The sequence below is a fragment of the Mytilus californianus genome, unplaced genomic scaffold, assembly GCF_021869535.1.
Source record: "Mytilus californianus isolate M0D057914Y unplaced genomic scaffold, xbMytCali1.0.p SCAF_2, whole genome shotgun sequence".
Classification (NCBI taxonomy): Eukaryota; Metazoa; Mollusca; class Bivalvia; order Mytilida; family Mytilidae; genus Mytilus; species Mytilus californianus.
This window is the reverse complement of record NW_026262668.1, coordinates 13,993,174-14,009,255: the sequence shown is the minus strand read 5'-3', so window position 1 is coordinate 14,009,255 and position 16,082 is coordinate 13,993,174. Positions and strand designations below refer to the sequence as shown.

At 33.7% G+C, this 16,082-nt stretch overlaps 1 protein-coding gene across 1 annotated transcript in view; it reads left to right on the top strand.

Moving 5' to 3' along the window:
• LOC127729295 (origin recognition complex subunit 4-like) overlaps nucleotides 1–15,568 on the top strand; it is a 36,254-nt gene extending 20,686 nt beyond the window's left edge. Inside the window, exons 7-13 of the mRNA XM_052237034.1 lie at nucleotides 1,141–1,289; nucleotides 2,791–2,964; nucleotides 3,899–3,985; nucleotides 4,782–4,890; nucleotides 12,035–12,130; nucleotides 13,562–13,626; nucleotides 15,165–15,568. Of these exons, the coding sequence (XP_052092994.1) occupies nucleotides 1,141–1,289; nucleotides 2,791–2,964; nucleotides 3,899–3,985; nucleotides 4,782–4,890; nucleotides 12,035–12,130; nucleotides 13,562–13,626; nucleotides 15,165–15,347 (863 nt within the window). The 3' untranslated portion in view covers nucleotides 15,348–15,568. The remainder of the gene's footprint in view (nucleotides 1–1,140; nucleotides 1,290–2,790; nucleotides 2,965–3,898; nucleotides 3,986–4,781; nucleotides 4,891–12,034; nucleotides 12,131–13,561; nucleotides 13,627–15,164) is intronic.
• The last annotated feature ends 514 nt before the right edge of the window (nucleotides 15,569–16,082 follow it).

Below are 16,082 nucleotides of genomic sequence, written 5' to 3'. Positions count from 1 at the left end.
GTTCTAAGCCAATCCTGTTTATCCTCTGGTCTCTGTTTTATAGGAAGTCAGAGTTCTAAGCCAATCCTGTTTATCCTCTGGTCTCTGTTTTATAGGAAGTCAGAGTTCTAAGCCAATCCTGTTTATCCTCTGGTCTCTGTTTTATAGGAAGTCAGAGTTCTAAGCCAATCCTGTTAATCCTCTGGTCTCTGTTTTATAGGAAGTCAGAGTTCTAAGCCTATCCTGTTAATCCTCTGGTCTCTGTTTTATAGGAAGTCAGAGTTCTAAGCCTATCCTGTTTATCCTCTGGTCTCTGTTTTATAGGAAGTCAGAGTTCTAAACCAATCCTGTTTATCCTCTGGTCGCTGTTTTATATGAAGTCAGAGTTCTAAGCCAATCCTGTTCATTCTCTGGTCTCTTGTTTTATAGGAAGTCAGAGTTCTAAGCCAATCCTGTTTATCCTCTGGTCTCTGTTTTATAGGAAGTCAGAGTTCTAAGCCAATCCTGTTAATCCTCTGATCTCTGTTTTATAGGAAGTCAGAGTTCTAAGCCTATCCTGTTTATCCTCTGGTCTCTGTTTTATAGGAAGTCAGAGTTCTAAACCAATCCTGTTTATCCTCTGGTCTCTTGTTTTATAGGAAGTCAGAGTTCTAAGCCAATCCTGTTTATCCTCTGGTCTCTTGTTTTATAGGAAGTCAGAGTTCTAAGCCAATCCTGTTTATCTTCTGGTCTCTGTTTTATAGGAAGTCAGAGTTCTAAGCCAATCCTGTTTATCTTCTGGTCTCTGTTTTATAGGAAGTCAGAGTTCTAAGCCAATCCTGTTTATCTTCTGGTCTCTGTTTTATAGGAAGTCAGAGTTCTAAGCCAATCCTGTTTATCCTCTGGTCTCTGTTTTATAGGAAGTCAGAGTTCTAAGCCAATCCTGTTTATCCTCTGGTCTCTGTTTTATAGGAAGTCAGAGTTCTAAGCCAATCCTGTTTATCCTCTGGTCTCTTGTTTTATAGGAAGTCAGAGTTCTAAGCCAATCCTGTTTATCCTCTGGTCTCTGTTTTATAGGAAGTCAGAGTTCTAAGCCAATCCTGTTTATCCTCTGGTCTCTTGTTTTATAGGAAGTCAGAGTTCTAAGCCAATCCTGTTTATCCTCTGGTCTCTGTTTTATAGGAAGTCAGAGTTCTAAGCCAATCCTGTTTATCCTGGAAGAGTTTGATATGTTTGCCCACCACAAAAACCAGACATTGTTATATAATTTGTTTGACATTGCCCAGTCGGACCAGGCACCGATATGTGTAGTGGGTGTGACATGTAGACTTGTAAGTACACTTATGTTTAAACTATAACTGTAACTGTAGTAAGATGGTGGTAATGGAGGGTGCTTGCACAGAAAAAAAAACGTGAAATAAGACATAATTTGATGTCATGAACTATGCACAGAAAATGAAAACTTTGATGTGATCTTTTGTGACAGATTCACTGTCTTCCTGTATATTTTATGATATAAATGGTTTACGGCTTTTAAAATAGTATATAACGATCTACTGAACTTTTAAAATGCAAATATCCCACTGACACGAAAGTGTATTCTTGATGTATTTCATTGTCTTTATTAACAGGAATACACACCTCGTCATGTTAATCATGCCACCAGCTACCTCGACTGGTGGTTCAAAGTATCAGAAATAGGAAGTTTTAACTGACAGATGATGAAAAGTGCAAACATGTTAAAGTTCATCATTGTTAAGAAGTCCTATTTAGTCATACTTGTCATTTTACCAAAAAATTTAAAGAATTCAAAGAATCTGCAATGAAGAAGCATGTATCTAGGAGATCCGAAAAAACGTATCAGGTTTTAACTTATTATGAAGTCATAATGTATATAGAATTGCTTACCAAGACTGGAAACCAGTACATATATTATGGAAGCTCCAAAATCGATAAGGAACAACATCAAAGGCCTTTCCACTCTATCAAAAAAAAAAATTTGAATCCATTTTTTCTGAACGATCCCTGCCAAGTGTTTGAATTTTATTTGAAAAATACGGAGCATGCAAAATTAACATTTGAAAATCACAATGCACTTAAAATTAGATAAGCAGTACATGTTGAAAAAACACCTATCTTGCACCACTGAACGTCAAATAAAAAAAAGTAAAAACACTTTGAAAGTCAAATAAAAAACAGCGATCATGTTACACAAAAATAACCCTTTACTACCCTCTAGTAAGTGTCACATCTAGTCTAGTAGGATATGTATATGGACCATACACCTATTTCCTTATCAAATATGAATATGCAAGAACTTTGTTTGGTTATGACATACCAAAAAAATTCTTTATCTTCTCTGCCATATTTAAAAATGAATTTGACGAGGCAGGGATAATGATTTAAATTTTGAACCACCTGAAAATACCTTGCAATGACACCAAGGAAGATGCCAAATTGGTTGTGTCATTCAATACCAAATCATATTGGAAATATATATATATACTCTTGTGGAAAGGATACTCATTTGCATTCACTGACTACTTCATTGAGGCATAAAGTAAAGCTACATTAGTGTATACACCAGTAACACGTCACATAAAGTAGAGGACTTGTCAGACTTACTTATAAAACATATTTTATGTTTCATGGGTTATCTCCCATATACTAGAGAAAAAACCTATAAAAAAACTTGAATTGAAAAATATGTTCAATACAACATTTCAAATACATATATGTCTGATAGGTCCAGTATTTACATATAACTTATGTCACTTTTATGGAAAAATAATACGATACAATTATTCCGTAATTTTCTCTCTGATATTACAGGATGTTATAGAACTTCTTGAGAAGAGAGTGAAGTCAAGGTTTTCACATCGCCAAGTGTATTTCCTAAACAACTATAATTTTGAGAATTATTGCGACATTTGTATGTCTTACTTAAGAATAGAATCAAAACCAGTCGGCAGTGATTTCATCAAAGAGTGGAATAAACAAGTGGAAGTAAGTTCTTTATTCAGGGGACACCACTCCTTCATTAAAGAATGGAATAAACAAGTGGAAGTAAGTTCTTTATTCAGGGGACACCACTCTTTCATTAAAGAGAATGAAAGAGTGGAAGTAAGTTCTTTATTCAGGGGACATCACTCTTTCATCAAAGAAATATTTTACACTTTTACATTTGTTTACAACTTATTAATGGTTCGAAACATTATGAGATTGTAATTTACCTAATGTTTTGTAATAAAATAATGCTGAATGGGCATTTAATTGAATGGATCAAAAACCACTAAATGTTGTGTAAAAAATGGTTGACTCGGCACAATATAGAGCTTGACGTATTGTAAAGAAATATATTGTTAGAGACTGCATATTGACCATTTAATGGCTTATTGTTGTTGATGTTGTTTGGTTTCTGTTTATTATATATTATTCATATTAAATATGACATTTTCAAAAGTCTGGTTAATTTAGACTGACCTGTTTTCAAATTGTTTTGTTGGCTTTACTTGACTAGAAATTGACCTTATGCAAATGAATATCAATATATCTTCTTATCCCATTTAGGGTTAACAAAATCTCTGTGCAAAGTCATAACTGTTTGAAAATTGAGTTGTTATAAGAACCCTACAAAACAGACCTAAATTCGTTTTTCAGTTTGTATTTGAATGTTCCATTATTAATCAAAGTCTTTTACATGTACATGTATTTGTGTTCTTGCATAAGGTCGATTTATATCCGACACAGCTCACTAGTAATTGAGGGTTCATTTTAGCAAAAGAATATAAGGAATTTACACTAACAGTTAAAAGTCCAACATACCAATGCAATAGATTGATATATGTCTTCTTTCCTGGATTATCTCTCTTTGCCAATGATAGGCACCAACAGTTTGAAAAACCCAAGATGTATACATATATAGTTGTTTTTGTTTTAGAAATTGAGTAAAGATGGCACAGTCAGAGATGTACTACAGCAACAGTTTAACTTCAATAAAGATATTAGAGCTTTACATCACATTTTGGTAAGATAAGCATGTAAAATTAAAAAGGTAAGTTTATTTGAAACCACACACCTTTCATTTCTGAACTATTTTTTGGGCAGGTTGCATGAAGTATAAACATGATTTTCTAGTATGGTAATGTTGGGTCAGTGGACAGGCAGGCATGGAAAAGTGGATGCCCATTTCGTGTAATCAATGCCCTGTAAAGTTTTAAACATAGAAACCATGTAATTTCACAGTTGGGTTGCATTCATATTGCGCCATATATTGTGGAATAGCTTAAAGAATTTTGCAAATATTAAAATTTTCAATATTATACGCCCTTTTAAGGGACTTATTATGTATACCTCCGATCATCCAGTCAACATGTCGAACAATAACTCAAAAACACTTTAACCAATTTTCATGAAACTTTGGTAAATTATATATATCTATTGACGTAAGTTCCCTTTCGATTTTTATAAATTTTAGATTTTAAGTTTCCGAGTTATGAGATTTTATTAAAAAAAAACAGTGAATTTTCTCGTTTTCGGACAATAACTCAAAAAAGCTTTCAGCAGTTTTCGTGAAACTTTGGTGACTGGTTTATATCTATTAAAATAAGCTCCCTTTATTTTTTTTTTATAAATTTCTGATATGACATTGAGGAGTTATGGAACTTTATTGGTTGAAAAAGAGACGGGCGTATCATGTGCTCCTGGTGCACCTCTTTATATTATTTGTCTGTTGAATAAGTCACAGGAAATAGCATGGTTTGCTTTAGGATAACAGATATTAAACTCTATGTAGTAATATAGATGATATTTATTTGTTTCAGATGTATGTTGTTTGTCATCTGAATGAGACTCACTCTTTCCCAACACCCAGTGATTTTGTAGAAGCTATGAAAGTTACAATGACAGACAGCAAATCAGCAATGTTACATGGTATATAAACTCATTACCGAAATATAGAAAACGTTTACTGGAACTTTGTTAAAATAGGTGTTTAATACATAGCAACATTTTATCATATATTTTTAAAATACTTTTCACATGAAATATTTTGTGTTGGGATTAAAAAATTCAATTGTTGAAAATGACAAGACAACACCACAGTCAATGAAAAAAGACAAAATACAAAATTTACACAAAACACTTCACAGAAAACTAAAGATTGAGCAACCTCAACCTCACCAAAGTGGTGACATAACTCGGGTTCTTTGATAGTTCTGATCCACTATTGGTACCTTTCATCTTGTTAGGCAGAAAAATCTGATCACAATTTATGTTAAAGATGAAATTAATACTTTTGTCCATAAAACACTACTCTTTCAGCAAACTAAGATATAATGGAACACAAACCCCAACATAACCAAGGGTGAACTCTGGTGTAAGGTTAAGGTATATTCTGCATCACTAGTGGTACATGTTATGTTAACGTTGTGCATGAGAAGTAAAAATTAAGTGATAAGTCACATTCTGAGACATACAGAAAATGTTCAGTACTGAATGAATTGTAATCTCTGCTTTGTTTTTCCAAGACAGAGTCGGGGGTATATAGGTACCATCATGTCAGTCTATATGCCTATCCAGCCAGCCCTCTGTCCATCACAATTGGTTTCTAGATGATAAATAAAGAACCGCTTTTTGAAATTAATTGAAATATATATATTACCATTCCAGAGGTGTAGTAATTGATTGTTGGAAAAATTCTAAATATTTTGGTTTTTAGATGATAAATAGAAAACCGCTTTTTTAAATTAATTTAAATTTCAATGGAATGGTTTGAACCTTTAAAGATAGTTTTCATTACCTCTGCTGGTGAACAGTTCCCAAGGGTATCACAAGCCTAGTAGCTAAAACCTTAATGGAATGTTCAGACCATATGACAGGTTATGGTCGATTTTTGTTGCTTTAACTTTTACATTTCCAGAGTTATGGTACTTGATTGTTTGAAAATTCTAAATTTTGTGGATTCAAAATAATGAATTAACCCCCTTTTTATACGACCGCAAAAAAATGTTTGCGTCGTATAATGCTATGATGTCGTCGGCGTCATCTGAGGACACATTTGGTTTCTGGACAATAACTTTAGTTTAAGTGAATGGATCTCTAAGAAATTTTACCAGAAGGTCCAATACCACAAAAGGAAGGGATTGATTTTGGGGGTTATTGTACCAACAGTTTAGGAATTAGGGGCCAAAAACAAGCATTTTTGTAGTTTCCGGACAATAACTTGTGTGTAAGTGTATGGATCTCTCTGAAATTGTACCACAAGGTTCCATATCACAAAGGGAAAGCAGCGATTGAGTTTGGGGGTAATTACTCCAATGGGGGGGGATCAAAAAGTTTGGGGGGATTTTTTTTTTCCAATTTTTTTTGGGGGTTCATTTTTTTTTCTTGAAAATTTTTGAAATTTCAAATAATTGCACAGTATTGCGCAATAGCAAAAAATCTTCAATTGCACAGTATTGCGCAATAGCATAGTATTGCACAACAACACAGTATTGCCCAATAGCACAATAGCAAGAAATCTTCAATTGCACAGTATTGCGCAATAGCAAGAAATCTTCAATTGCACAGTATTGCGCAATAGCAAGAAATTTTCAATTGCACATTATTGCGCAATAGCAAGAAGTCTTCAATTGCGCAATAGCGCAGTATTGCACAACAACACAGTATTGCGCAACAGTACAGTATTGTACAATAGCAAGAAATCTTCAATTGCACGATGTTGGTACTACTTAGCGTTTCACAACGTTCCTTAAAATAAGGCGATTTCGACGATTTCAAAGAAAGTTTCAGGCGTTCAAGCATATTATTGATGAGGTCAATTTACTGTAACAGTTGTGAATTTGGTACCTGATTTCGGTTTGTCTGAAAAAATGCATAATTTTACAAATAAAACTCAAAGTGGCTGTATAGATATTTTTTTTTAAATGAATATTCATTTACAGGAGTTGTCAGTCTTTCCAGGCCATAATTGATAATTTTCCTTTCGGCAGCAGTTCGCATTAATGAATCCGATACATTAATTTCCAAATTTACACAGATTTATTTTTAATATAAATTAGATTTTGAATAAATATTCTCCTATTTTTTGCATATTTATACATTTGTACATACTCCTGTTGTTGCATTTCTTCCCGTTTCCATTTCCGTTTCCTTTCTACATTTTATCATTTCCCGATGCTTTCTTTGTCGCAAAATATCTAGGAAGTTAAACATTCGAGATTCCTTTCTTAATTCAGTTTTTTTTTTGTGGCTTATGCATATCCTTTGTTTGTTATAATTGCCAGCAATGGTTTTTCTCTCTTTTATTTTATTAAAAAAAAATTATACATGTTACTTTTGACGATTTAACACTTGCAGATAGACAATGTTTCTTATATAAAACAAATATGCTATAAAAAAAAACTAAGATCCCGATACTTTTTTAGCTCACCTGGCCTGAAGGGCCAAGTGAGCTTTTCTCATCACGGGGCGTCCGTCGTCGTCGTCGTTGTCCGTCATCGTTAGCTTTTTACAAAAATCTTCTCCTCTGAAACCACTGGGCCAAATTTAACCAAACTTGGCCACAATCATCATTAGGGTATCTAGTTAAAAAAAATGTGTCCGATGACCCCGCCAAACAACCAAGATGGCGGCCATGGCTAAAAATAGAACATAGGGGTAAAATGTAGATTTTGGCTTATATCTCTGAAACCAAAGCATTTAGAGTAAATCTGACATAGGGTAAAATGATTATCAGGTCAAGATCTATCTGCCCTGAAATTTTCAGACAAATCTGACGACCTGTTGTTGGGTTGCTGCCCCTGAATTGGTAATTTTAAGGAAATTTTGCAGTTTTTGGTTATTATCTTGAATATTATTATAGATAGAGATAAACTGTAAACAGCAATAATGTTCAGCAAAGTAAGATCTACAAATAAGTTGTCATGACCAAAATTGTCAGTTGACCCCTTTAGGAGTTATTGCCCTTAATAGTCAATTTTTAACAATTTTTTGTAAATTTTTGTAATCTTTTACAAAAATCTTCTTCTCTGAAACTACTGAGACAAATTTAACCATACTTGGCCATAATCACTATTAGGGTATCTAGTTTGAAAAATTTGTCCGATGACCCCGCCTCCCAAACCATCATGGCCGACTTGGTTAAAAATAGAACATAGGGGTAAAATGCAATTTTTGGTTTATATCTCTGAAACTAAAGCATTTAGAGCAAATCTGACAGGTGGCAAAAATGTTCATCAGATTTAGATTTATCTGCTCTGAAATTTTCAGACGAATCCGACAACCCGTTATTGGGTTGCTGCCCCTGAGTTAGTAATTTTACAAAAATTTTGCAGTTTTTTGTTATTATCTTAGATATCATTATAATATCTAATACTATTAATTATGATTTTAACCTTATTTTACATCATTTCCAAAGCATCAGTAAATACAGGTGAGCGACACAGGCTCTTGAGAGCCTCTAGTTTTATATCAATCTCATTTGGTCAATATTTGAATTTAAACTTAAACTACTCCTTTCTCATACATTGGTTGTATTGTAAATTATACATTTATTTTTATTTTCATTCGAATTAAACTGGAAACAAATAATTACGATATAAAATTAAAAACCCGAGCATGACATCAATTACGTTTTGCGAACGTTGGGACAAAACGGCTATACTTTTTGAAACGATCTAAAAACCTTATTGCCCAAAGAAAAAATATTAAACACTATATTGTTTAAAAAGAAAAACAAAAAAACCTTTACCGCCAAGTTTTATTTTCTATGATCTAACTATGCTTATTTGATAGACAGCTGGTTAAAACCTCAATTTTAAAGAAAATACAGCGTTTTTTCGTTGGGACAAGATGGCTATACTTTTTGAAATCATTGCAATAGAAACTATACGCATGGTTTCCGGCAAAAAAATATCATGAACCAGGAGAAAAGTAAAAAAACTTTCAAAATATAATAAATATTTTTCCTGTCAGCTTTTTCAATTTCACAGTATAAATGCGCAAACCCGAAATATACTTACCTTGCAAATGCTTGGACATTTTTCAGACCGTTTTAAAAAATAACATTTTCCGGATTACGGTTTCAGTGATATTGATTTTGCTTTAACACGCGAATATCTATAACAATAGCAATGTTCTTGTGAAGTTTTACGATGATCGGAGAAAAAATACCGTAGGAAAGAAACGGAACTCTGATCTTTTGCACACAAAATGAAACGTTGGACATTACGTTTTTGCGTAAAAATGGGATAATTAAGTGTTATAATTCCTGGTATTTTAAATTTCGGTTCCTTTTTTTCTTTAATTTCAAGTCTAATGTAATGAATTCAATCAGAAATCACTATATTTTTATCGAACTGACCAATCTACGTATTTATTTTTATGCTAATCTATAGCAAAATGGAATTGGTACCAACATCGTGCGCAACGTCACAGTATTGCGCAATAGCAAGAAATCTTCAATTGAAAATAAATACAAATCTTTTAACCAATTTCAATGGGATTAATTTAAAGTCTTTAATTTTTGGGGGTTCTAACCTTGTATTACTTTTTTGGATATTAGGTCCCATTTTTAAATTGGTCTACATTAATGTCAAAAGGGTCCAAAATTAAACTTTGTTTGATTTCATCAAAAACTGAATTATTGCGGCTGTATGATATGCTGAATCTTATTGTGCATTTAGATTTTTTATTTTGGGCCCTGTTTTCAAATTAGTCCATATTAAGGTTTGAAGGATCCAAAATTTAATTTCGCTTGACTTCAACTTAAATTAAATTTTTGGTGTTTTTTTTTATATGCTGAATCTAACGATGTTGTTAGATTTTGGATATCAGACCATTCTAGGTAAATTAAATGTCCCATTTCAAAATTTTAAGATCTTTGACCACATTTATTTTGTGTCAGAAACCTATTATATTATATCAAAAATTTGATCACAATCCAAATTCAGACAATATCAACCTTGAATATTGTGTCCAAACTTGCCCCAACTGTTCAGGGTTCGACCTCCACGGTCGATCAGGCTGCACTCAGCGAAGCATTTTATTAAAATTTGATTTAAATTTAATGGAATGGTTTGAACCACTTAACTAAATATTGATATCTCAGTTGCTGCAGACAGGGGTTTCTGTGATCACTAGATTATATAACTACTGACGTCATGACTTTGTTTTATAGGCATATCTATACTGGAGTTGTATTTTTATGCCCCTGCCATTCCAGAGGGGGCATTGAGTTTTACCCTTGTCCGTCTGTACGTCCATACGCCCTAAAATTGGTTTCTGTTCTCTAACTTTAGTTTGCCTTAACCAAATGTTAGGAAACTTATACACAATGCTTATTACCACAAAACACAAATCAAGTTTGAATTTTGGTGGCGTCACTTTTACCCTTCTAGAGTTATGCCCCTTTACAAATGGAAAATTGCTGAATTTTTGGTTTCTGTTCTCTAACTTTAGTTTGCCTCAACCAAATGTTTTGAAACTTATACACAATGCTTACTACCACAAAACTCAGTGTGAATTTGGGTAGCATCACTTTTACGTTCTTGAGTTATGTCCCTTTATAATGTTATATGCAAGCGGGGGCATCATTTCTCATTGTTTTATTGTCGAGCCTGCGACTTTTGTCGCAGAAAGCTCGACATAGGGATAGCGATCCGGCGGCGGCGGCTACGGCGGCGGCGGCGGCGTTAGCTAACTTCTTAAAAGCTTTATATTTTAGAAGATGGAAGACCTGGATGCTTCATACTTTGTATATGGATGCCTCATGTTACGAAGTTTCCGTCAGTCACATGTCCAATGTCCTTGACCTCATTTTCATGGTTCAGTGACTACTTGAAAAAAAAGTTCAGATTTTTTGTAATGTTAAATTCTCTCTTATTATAAGTAATAGGATAACTATATTTGGTATGTGCGTACCTTGCAAGGTCCTCATGCCCGTCAGACAGTTTTCACTTGACCTCGACCTCATTTCATGGATCAGTGAACAAGGTTAAGTTTTCGTGGTCAAGTCCATATCTCAGATACTATAAGCAATAGGTCTAGTATATTCGGTGTATGGAAGGACTGTAAGGTGTACATGTCCAACTGGCAGGTGTCATCTGACCTTGACCTCATTTTCATGGTTCAGTGGTTATAGTTAAGTTTTTGTGTTTTGGTCTGTTTTTCTTATACTGTATGCAATAGGTCTACTATATTTGGTGTATGGAATGATTGTAAGGTGTACATGTCTAGCTGGCAGGTGTCATCTGACCTTGACCTCATTTTCATGGTTCAGTGGTCATAGTTAAGTTTTTGTGTTTTGGTCTGTTTTTCTTATACTGTATGCAATAGGTCTACTATATTTGGTGTATGGAATGATTGTAAGGTGTACATGTCTAGCTGGCAGGTGTCATCTGACCTTGACCTCATTTTCATGGTTCAGTGGTCAAAGTTAAGTTTTTGAGTTTTGGTCTTTTTTTTCTAATACTGCATGCAATAGGTCAGCTATATTTGGTGTATGGAATGATTGTAAGGTGTACATGTCTAGCTGGCAGGTGTCATCTTACCTTGACCTCATTTTCATGGTTCAGTGGTCAAAGTTAAGTTTTTGAGTTTTGGTCTTTTTTTCTAATACTATATGCAATAACTATATTTGGTGTATGGAAATATTTTATGATCTATATGTCAGTCACGCAGGTTTTATTTGACCTTGACCTCATTTTCAAGGTTCATTGCTCAGTGTTAAGTTTTTGTGTTTTCGTCTGTTTTTCTTAAACTATAAGCAATAGGTCAACTATATTTGTTGTATGGAAGAATTGTTAGCTGTACATGCCTGCCTAGCATGGTTCATCTGACCTTGACCTCATTTTCATGGTTCATTGGTTAATGTTTAGTTTACTTGGTTAATGTTAAGTTTATGTGACAGTTGTAATAAAGCTTTATATTTAGGACTATCAACATAATATCAATGATTAGTAAAGAAGGCGAGACATTTCAGCGTGTGCACTCTTGTTGGTATATATATCTATACTGGAGTTGTGTTTTTGTTTTATAGGAATATCTATACTGAAGTTGTGTTTTTGTTTTATAGGAATATCTATACTGGAGTTGTGTTTGATCATTGCCATGAAACATCTGACAGATATTTATGACGGAGAACCTTTCAATTTTGAGATGGTTTATAGTGGTATGTTATGTATAAAAATAAGTCTAGATATTTTATAGTCAACTTTTGTGTAATTCAGAATTTTTATATAGATTTTATCATAGAAGTAAATGATAAATTTAAATTGTCAAGGACATACCAAGGACAAAAATACAAAATCACCATAAAACAGATGAATGGATGAGTTCTATTTTAATGACGATATGTGCTTTAACAAAAATCATGAAATCAAATAATATTGTATGATAGAAAAATAAGAAGATGTGGTATGATTGCCAATGAGAAAATTCTCCACCAGAGACCAAATGACGAATTAAGCAACTGAATTCATTTAAATATTTAATTTTTACAAATTTTTCTATTAGTAAAGGAGTGGGTTTATGTTTGTTAAAATTCCAATGATAAATTATTACAAAAAATTAATATACTAGATAGTTCACATTTGCCAATTCAAATGTTTGTAATACACATATTTTGTACTGTTTACACATGCTATTTTCATTACACCATGTGAGGAACACTCATTCCATGTCTACATGAGATCACACACATTCTTGTACACTGTAGGATTTTTCCATAGATTGCTATTTATATCAGGTGGAATGGTTTTGCTACATTTCTTTTATTTTGGGAAAATGTCTACTGTTTGGAAGAGGTTGTTCTCTGGACAGGAAGCTTTTATCTTGAGCTTAAGAGGTACTAGTGTGCCTGTCATAATGTTTCGGAATGAGTTTTACGTGAATAAAAGAATGAGTGATCCTGGGCTAAAAAGAAATATTTGTTGTTTAACCTTGTAACTTGTTAATGTTAACATGCTTAACATTCTTACATTTACTTCCATCTTTTGTCAAAAGTGATAAAATTAGACATTCAAAAACTCAACATTACTTGAAACTTGTTGTTTACAATCAATCAATATAAAAATAAGAAGATTTGGTATGATTGCTAATGAGATAACTCTCCAGAGACCAAATGACATGAAGTTAACAGCAATAAGTCACCTTACGGCCTTTAACAATGAGCAAAACCAACACAGCATAGTAAGCCATAAATTTAATTGAATGTTTTTCAGGGCAAAAAGCATGCCACCTGTTTTTACACACATACAGGCATGATATATACAGTGACCTAAAGTTTTTAACTTCTATGTCATATGGTCTCTGGTGGATAGTTGTTTCATTGGCAATCATACCACATCTTTTTATTTTTTATATATGGCATGCCATGCTATGACATGATATCTCATTCCCAAAGGTCGACAGCTCTGACACTTATGTGTGGAAAGGGAACTTGGGAAGTCAGTATGATGTCATATAAATGTGGAAATTGACATATATAATATGAAAGATAACTTAACCCAATTACATCTTTATAGCCATATCATATCTTCTCCGTTTGTAAAGATTTATTGCAATCAAATCTAATTAAAATATTATTGATTTCCATTTTTAGAGTATGCAAAGTTTGCTCAGAAAAGATCTTCAATGCAGATGTATGAAAAGGCAGTTGTACTAAAGGTGAGTGAAATTAGTTACTGAAAGAGGTCAGTGCAAGATATTTATTATTTAGAATTAATTTAACATAGACAAACATCAGATAGACTTGTCCCTTTTGATAAAGGTGATAAAATTGGTAATACATCCACTTCATTTGAACTAGGGTGGATAGTTGTCTCATTGGAAATCATACCACATCATCTTATTTTTATACGACCGCAAAAAATTTTTGGGGTCGTATATTGGTATGACTTTGGCGTCGTCGTCGTCCGAAGACACTTTGGTTTTTGCACAATAACTTTAGTTTAAGTGAATGGATCTCTACGAAATTTTACCATAAGGTTCAATACCACAAAAGTAAGGTTGGGATTGATTTTGGGGGTTATGGTACCAACAGTTACGGAATTAGGGGCCAAAAATAAGCATTTTTCTAGTTTCCAGACAATAACTTGTGGAACGGTGTATGGATCTCTCTGAAATTATACCACAAGTTTCCATAGCACAAAGGAATGGATAGGATTTGCTTTGAGAGGTTATGGCTCAAACCATTTAGAAATTAGGGGCAAAAAAGGGGGAAAAACAAAGGTGTCCTGGTTAATGGACAAATACTTTAGTACAAAACATAAATAAAAGCAGTGTAAGGGAGGTAATCCAAATACAATGTTTTGATTACCCCCCCCCCATACACTGCTTTTAAATTATTTATTAAGAAATGCATATTTATAAAGGGAGACCAGTAAAAATATCTGCAAATGTTGGAGCTTTTTTTTTTTACAAAAAAATCCATATGAAAGATTTGACACCATATTTTAAGTTCTATTATAAAATAGATTAAGTTAGCACTATGGTAAATTTAAATGGGTAATTATGGTTGCAAATTCCATTGGAAATTTGAATTGAGATTGTGACCATATCTTGAGGGAAAGAATTTTTTTGGGGGAAAAAGGGGGGGGGGGGGGTAAAAAGAAATTGTGGGGGGTCAATTTTTTCTCATATCAGATTTCAGAAATTAAAAAGAAAAATTCTTCAAGTATTAATTTTTTTGCCAAAAAAATGTGTGTGTGTGTGGGGGGGGGGGGGGGGGGGGGGGGGGGGGGGGGGGGGGGGGGGGGGGGGGGGGGGGGGGGGGGGGACAGCATAGTGTATTGCACAAAAGCAGAAAAAAGGGGGGGATTTTTTTATTTTTTTTTTGTGGGGGGAGGGGGGATCAATTCGCAACAGCAAAGTGTATTGCGCAAACGCAAAAAATTGAATATAAGTTCAAATCATATAACCAATTCTAAGTTCTTTGACTACAGTTATTCTGTGTCAGAAACCTTTTATGTGTCTAATATTTAATTACAATCCAAATTCAGACCTGTATCAAGCGCGAATATTGTGTCCATTTTTGCCCCAACTGTTCTGGGTTGGACCTCTGCGGTCGTATCCAGCTGCGCTCGGCGAAGCAATTTATTATACTAGTGGAGAAGGAACCCTTTACAGGTTTCTTAACATGTAAGGCATACTCCTTGCCAATCAACACAGATATTCTTGTATTATAACTTTTGTTTTTCTTGCAGGCATTTGAACATTTATTAGCATTAGAACTAGTTAAGTCAACTGATGGTTCAGGAACTCGTATTCAGAAAGAGTATAGACTGATGTCACTACTGATTCATCCATCACAGATAACTGACGCATTACAAAAATACCCACAATGCCCTACAGAGGTCAAACAGTGGGCATCAACATCAGTCATATAATTTTAATGTTCAGTAGGAAAGGATATGAAAAACGGAACAGTGCACAAGATATAAACTTAGGGAGTTATACAAATAATATTTGAATACATAGAGCTTGTTCTTAAAACTTACGAGAGATATATCTTATGGTACATTGTATTAGAATATCAAGAATTGGTATAAAAACATTTTCATCATTTATAAATGACAATGCTTCAGGAATCATTGTTTTATTGAAATTTTCATCAAATTATGTTATATATATTATTGTAATAAATCCATTCCATTATTTTGGTTGTACTATTTCTTACATTCATTAAAATTATTTTGGTCAAGCTTTTTAGCTCACCTGGCCCAAAGGGCCAAGTGAGCTTTTCTCATCACTTGGCGTCCTTCGTCCGTCGTCTGTAAACTTTTACAAAAATCTTCTCCTCTGAAACTACTGGGCCAAATTTGACCAAACTTGGCCACAATCATCATTGGGGTATTTATTTTAAAAAATGTGTCCGGTGAACCGACCAACCAACCAAGATGGCCACCATGGCTAAAAATAGAACATGGGGTAAAATGTAGATTTTGGCTTATATCACTGAAACCAAAGCATTTAGAGCAAATCTGACAGGGATAAAATTGTTTATCAGGTCAAGATCTATCTGCCCTGAAATTTTCAGATGAATCTGACAACCCGTTGTTGGGTTGCTGCCCCTGAATTGGTAATTTTAAGGAAATTTTGCCGTTTTTAGTTATTATCTTGAA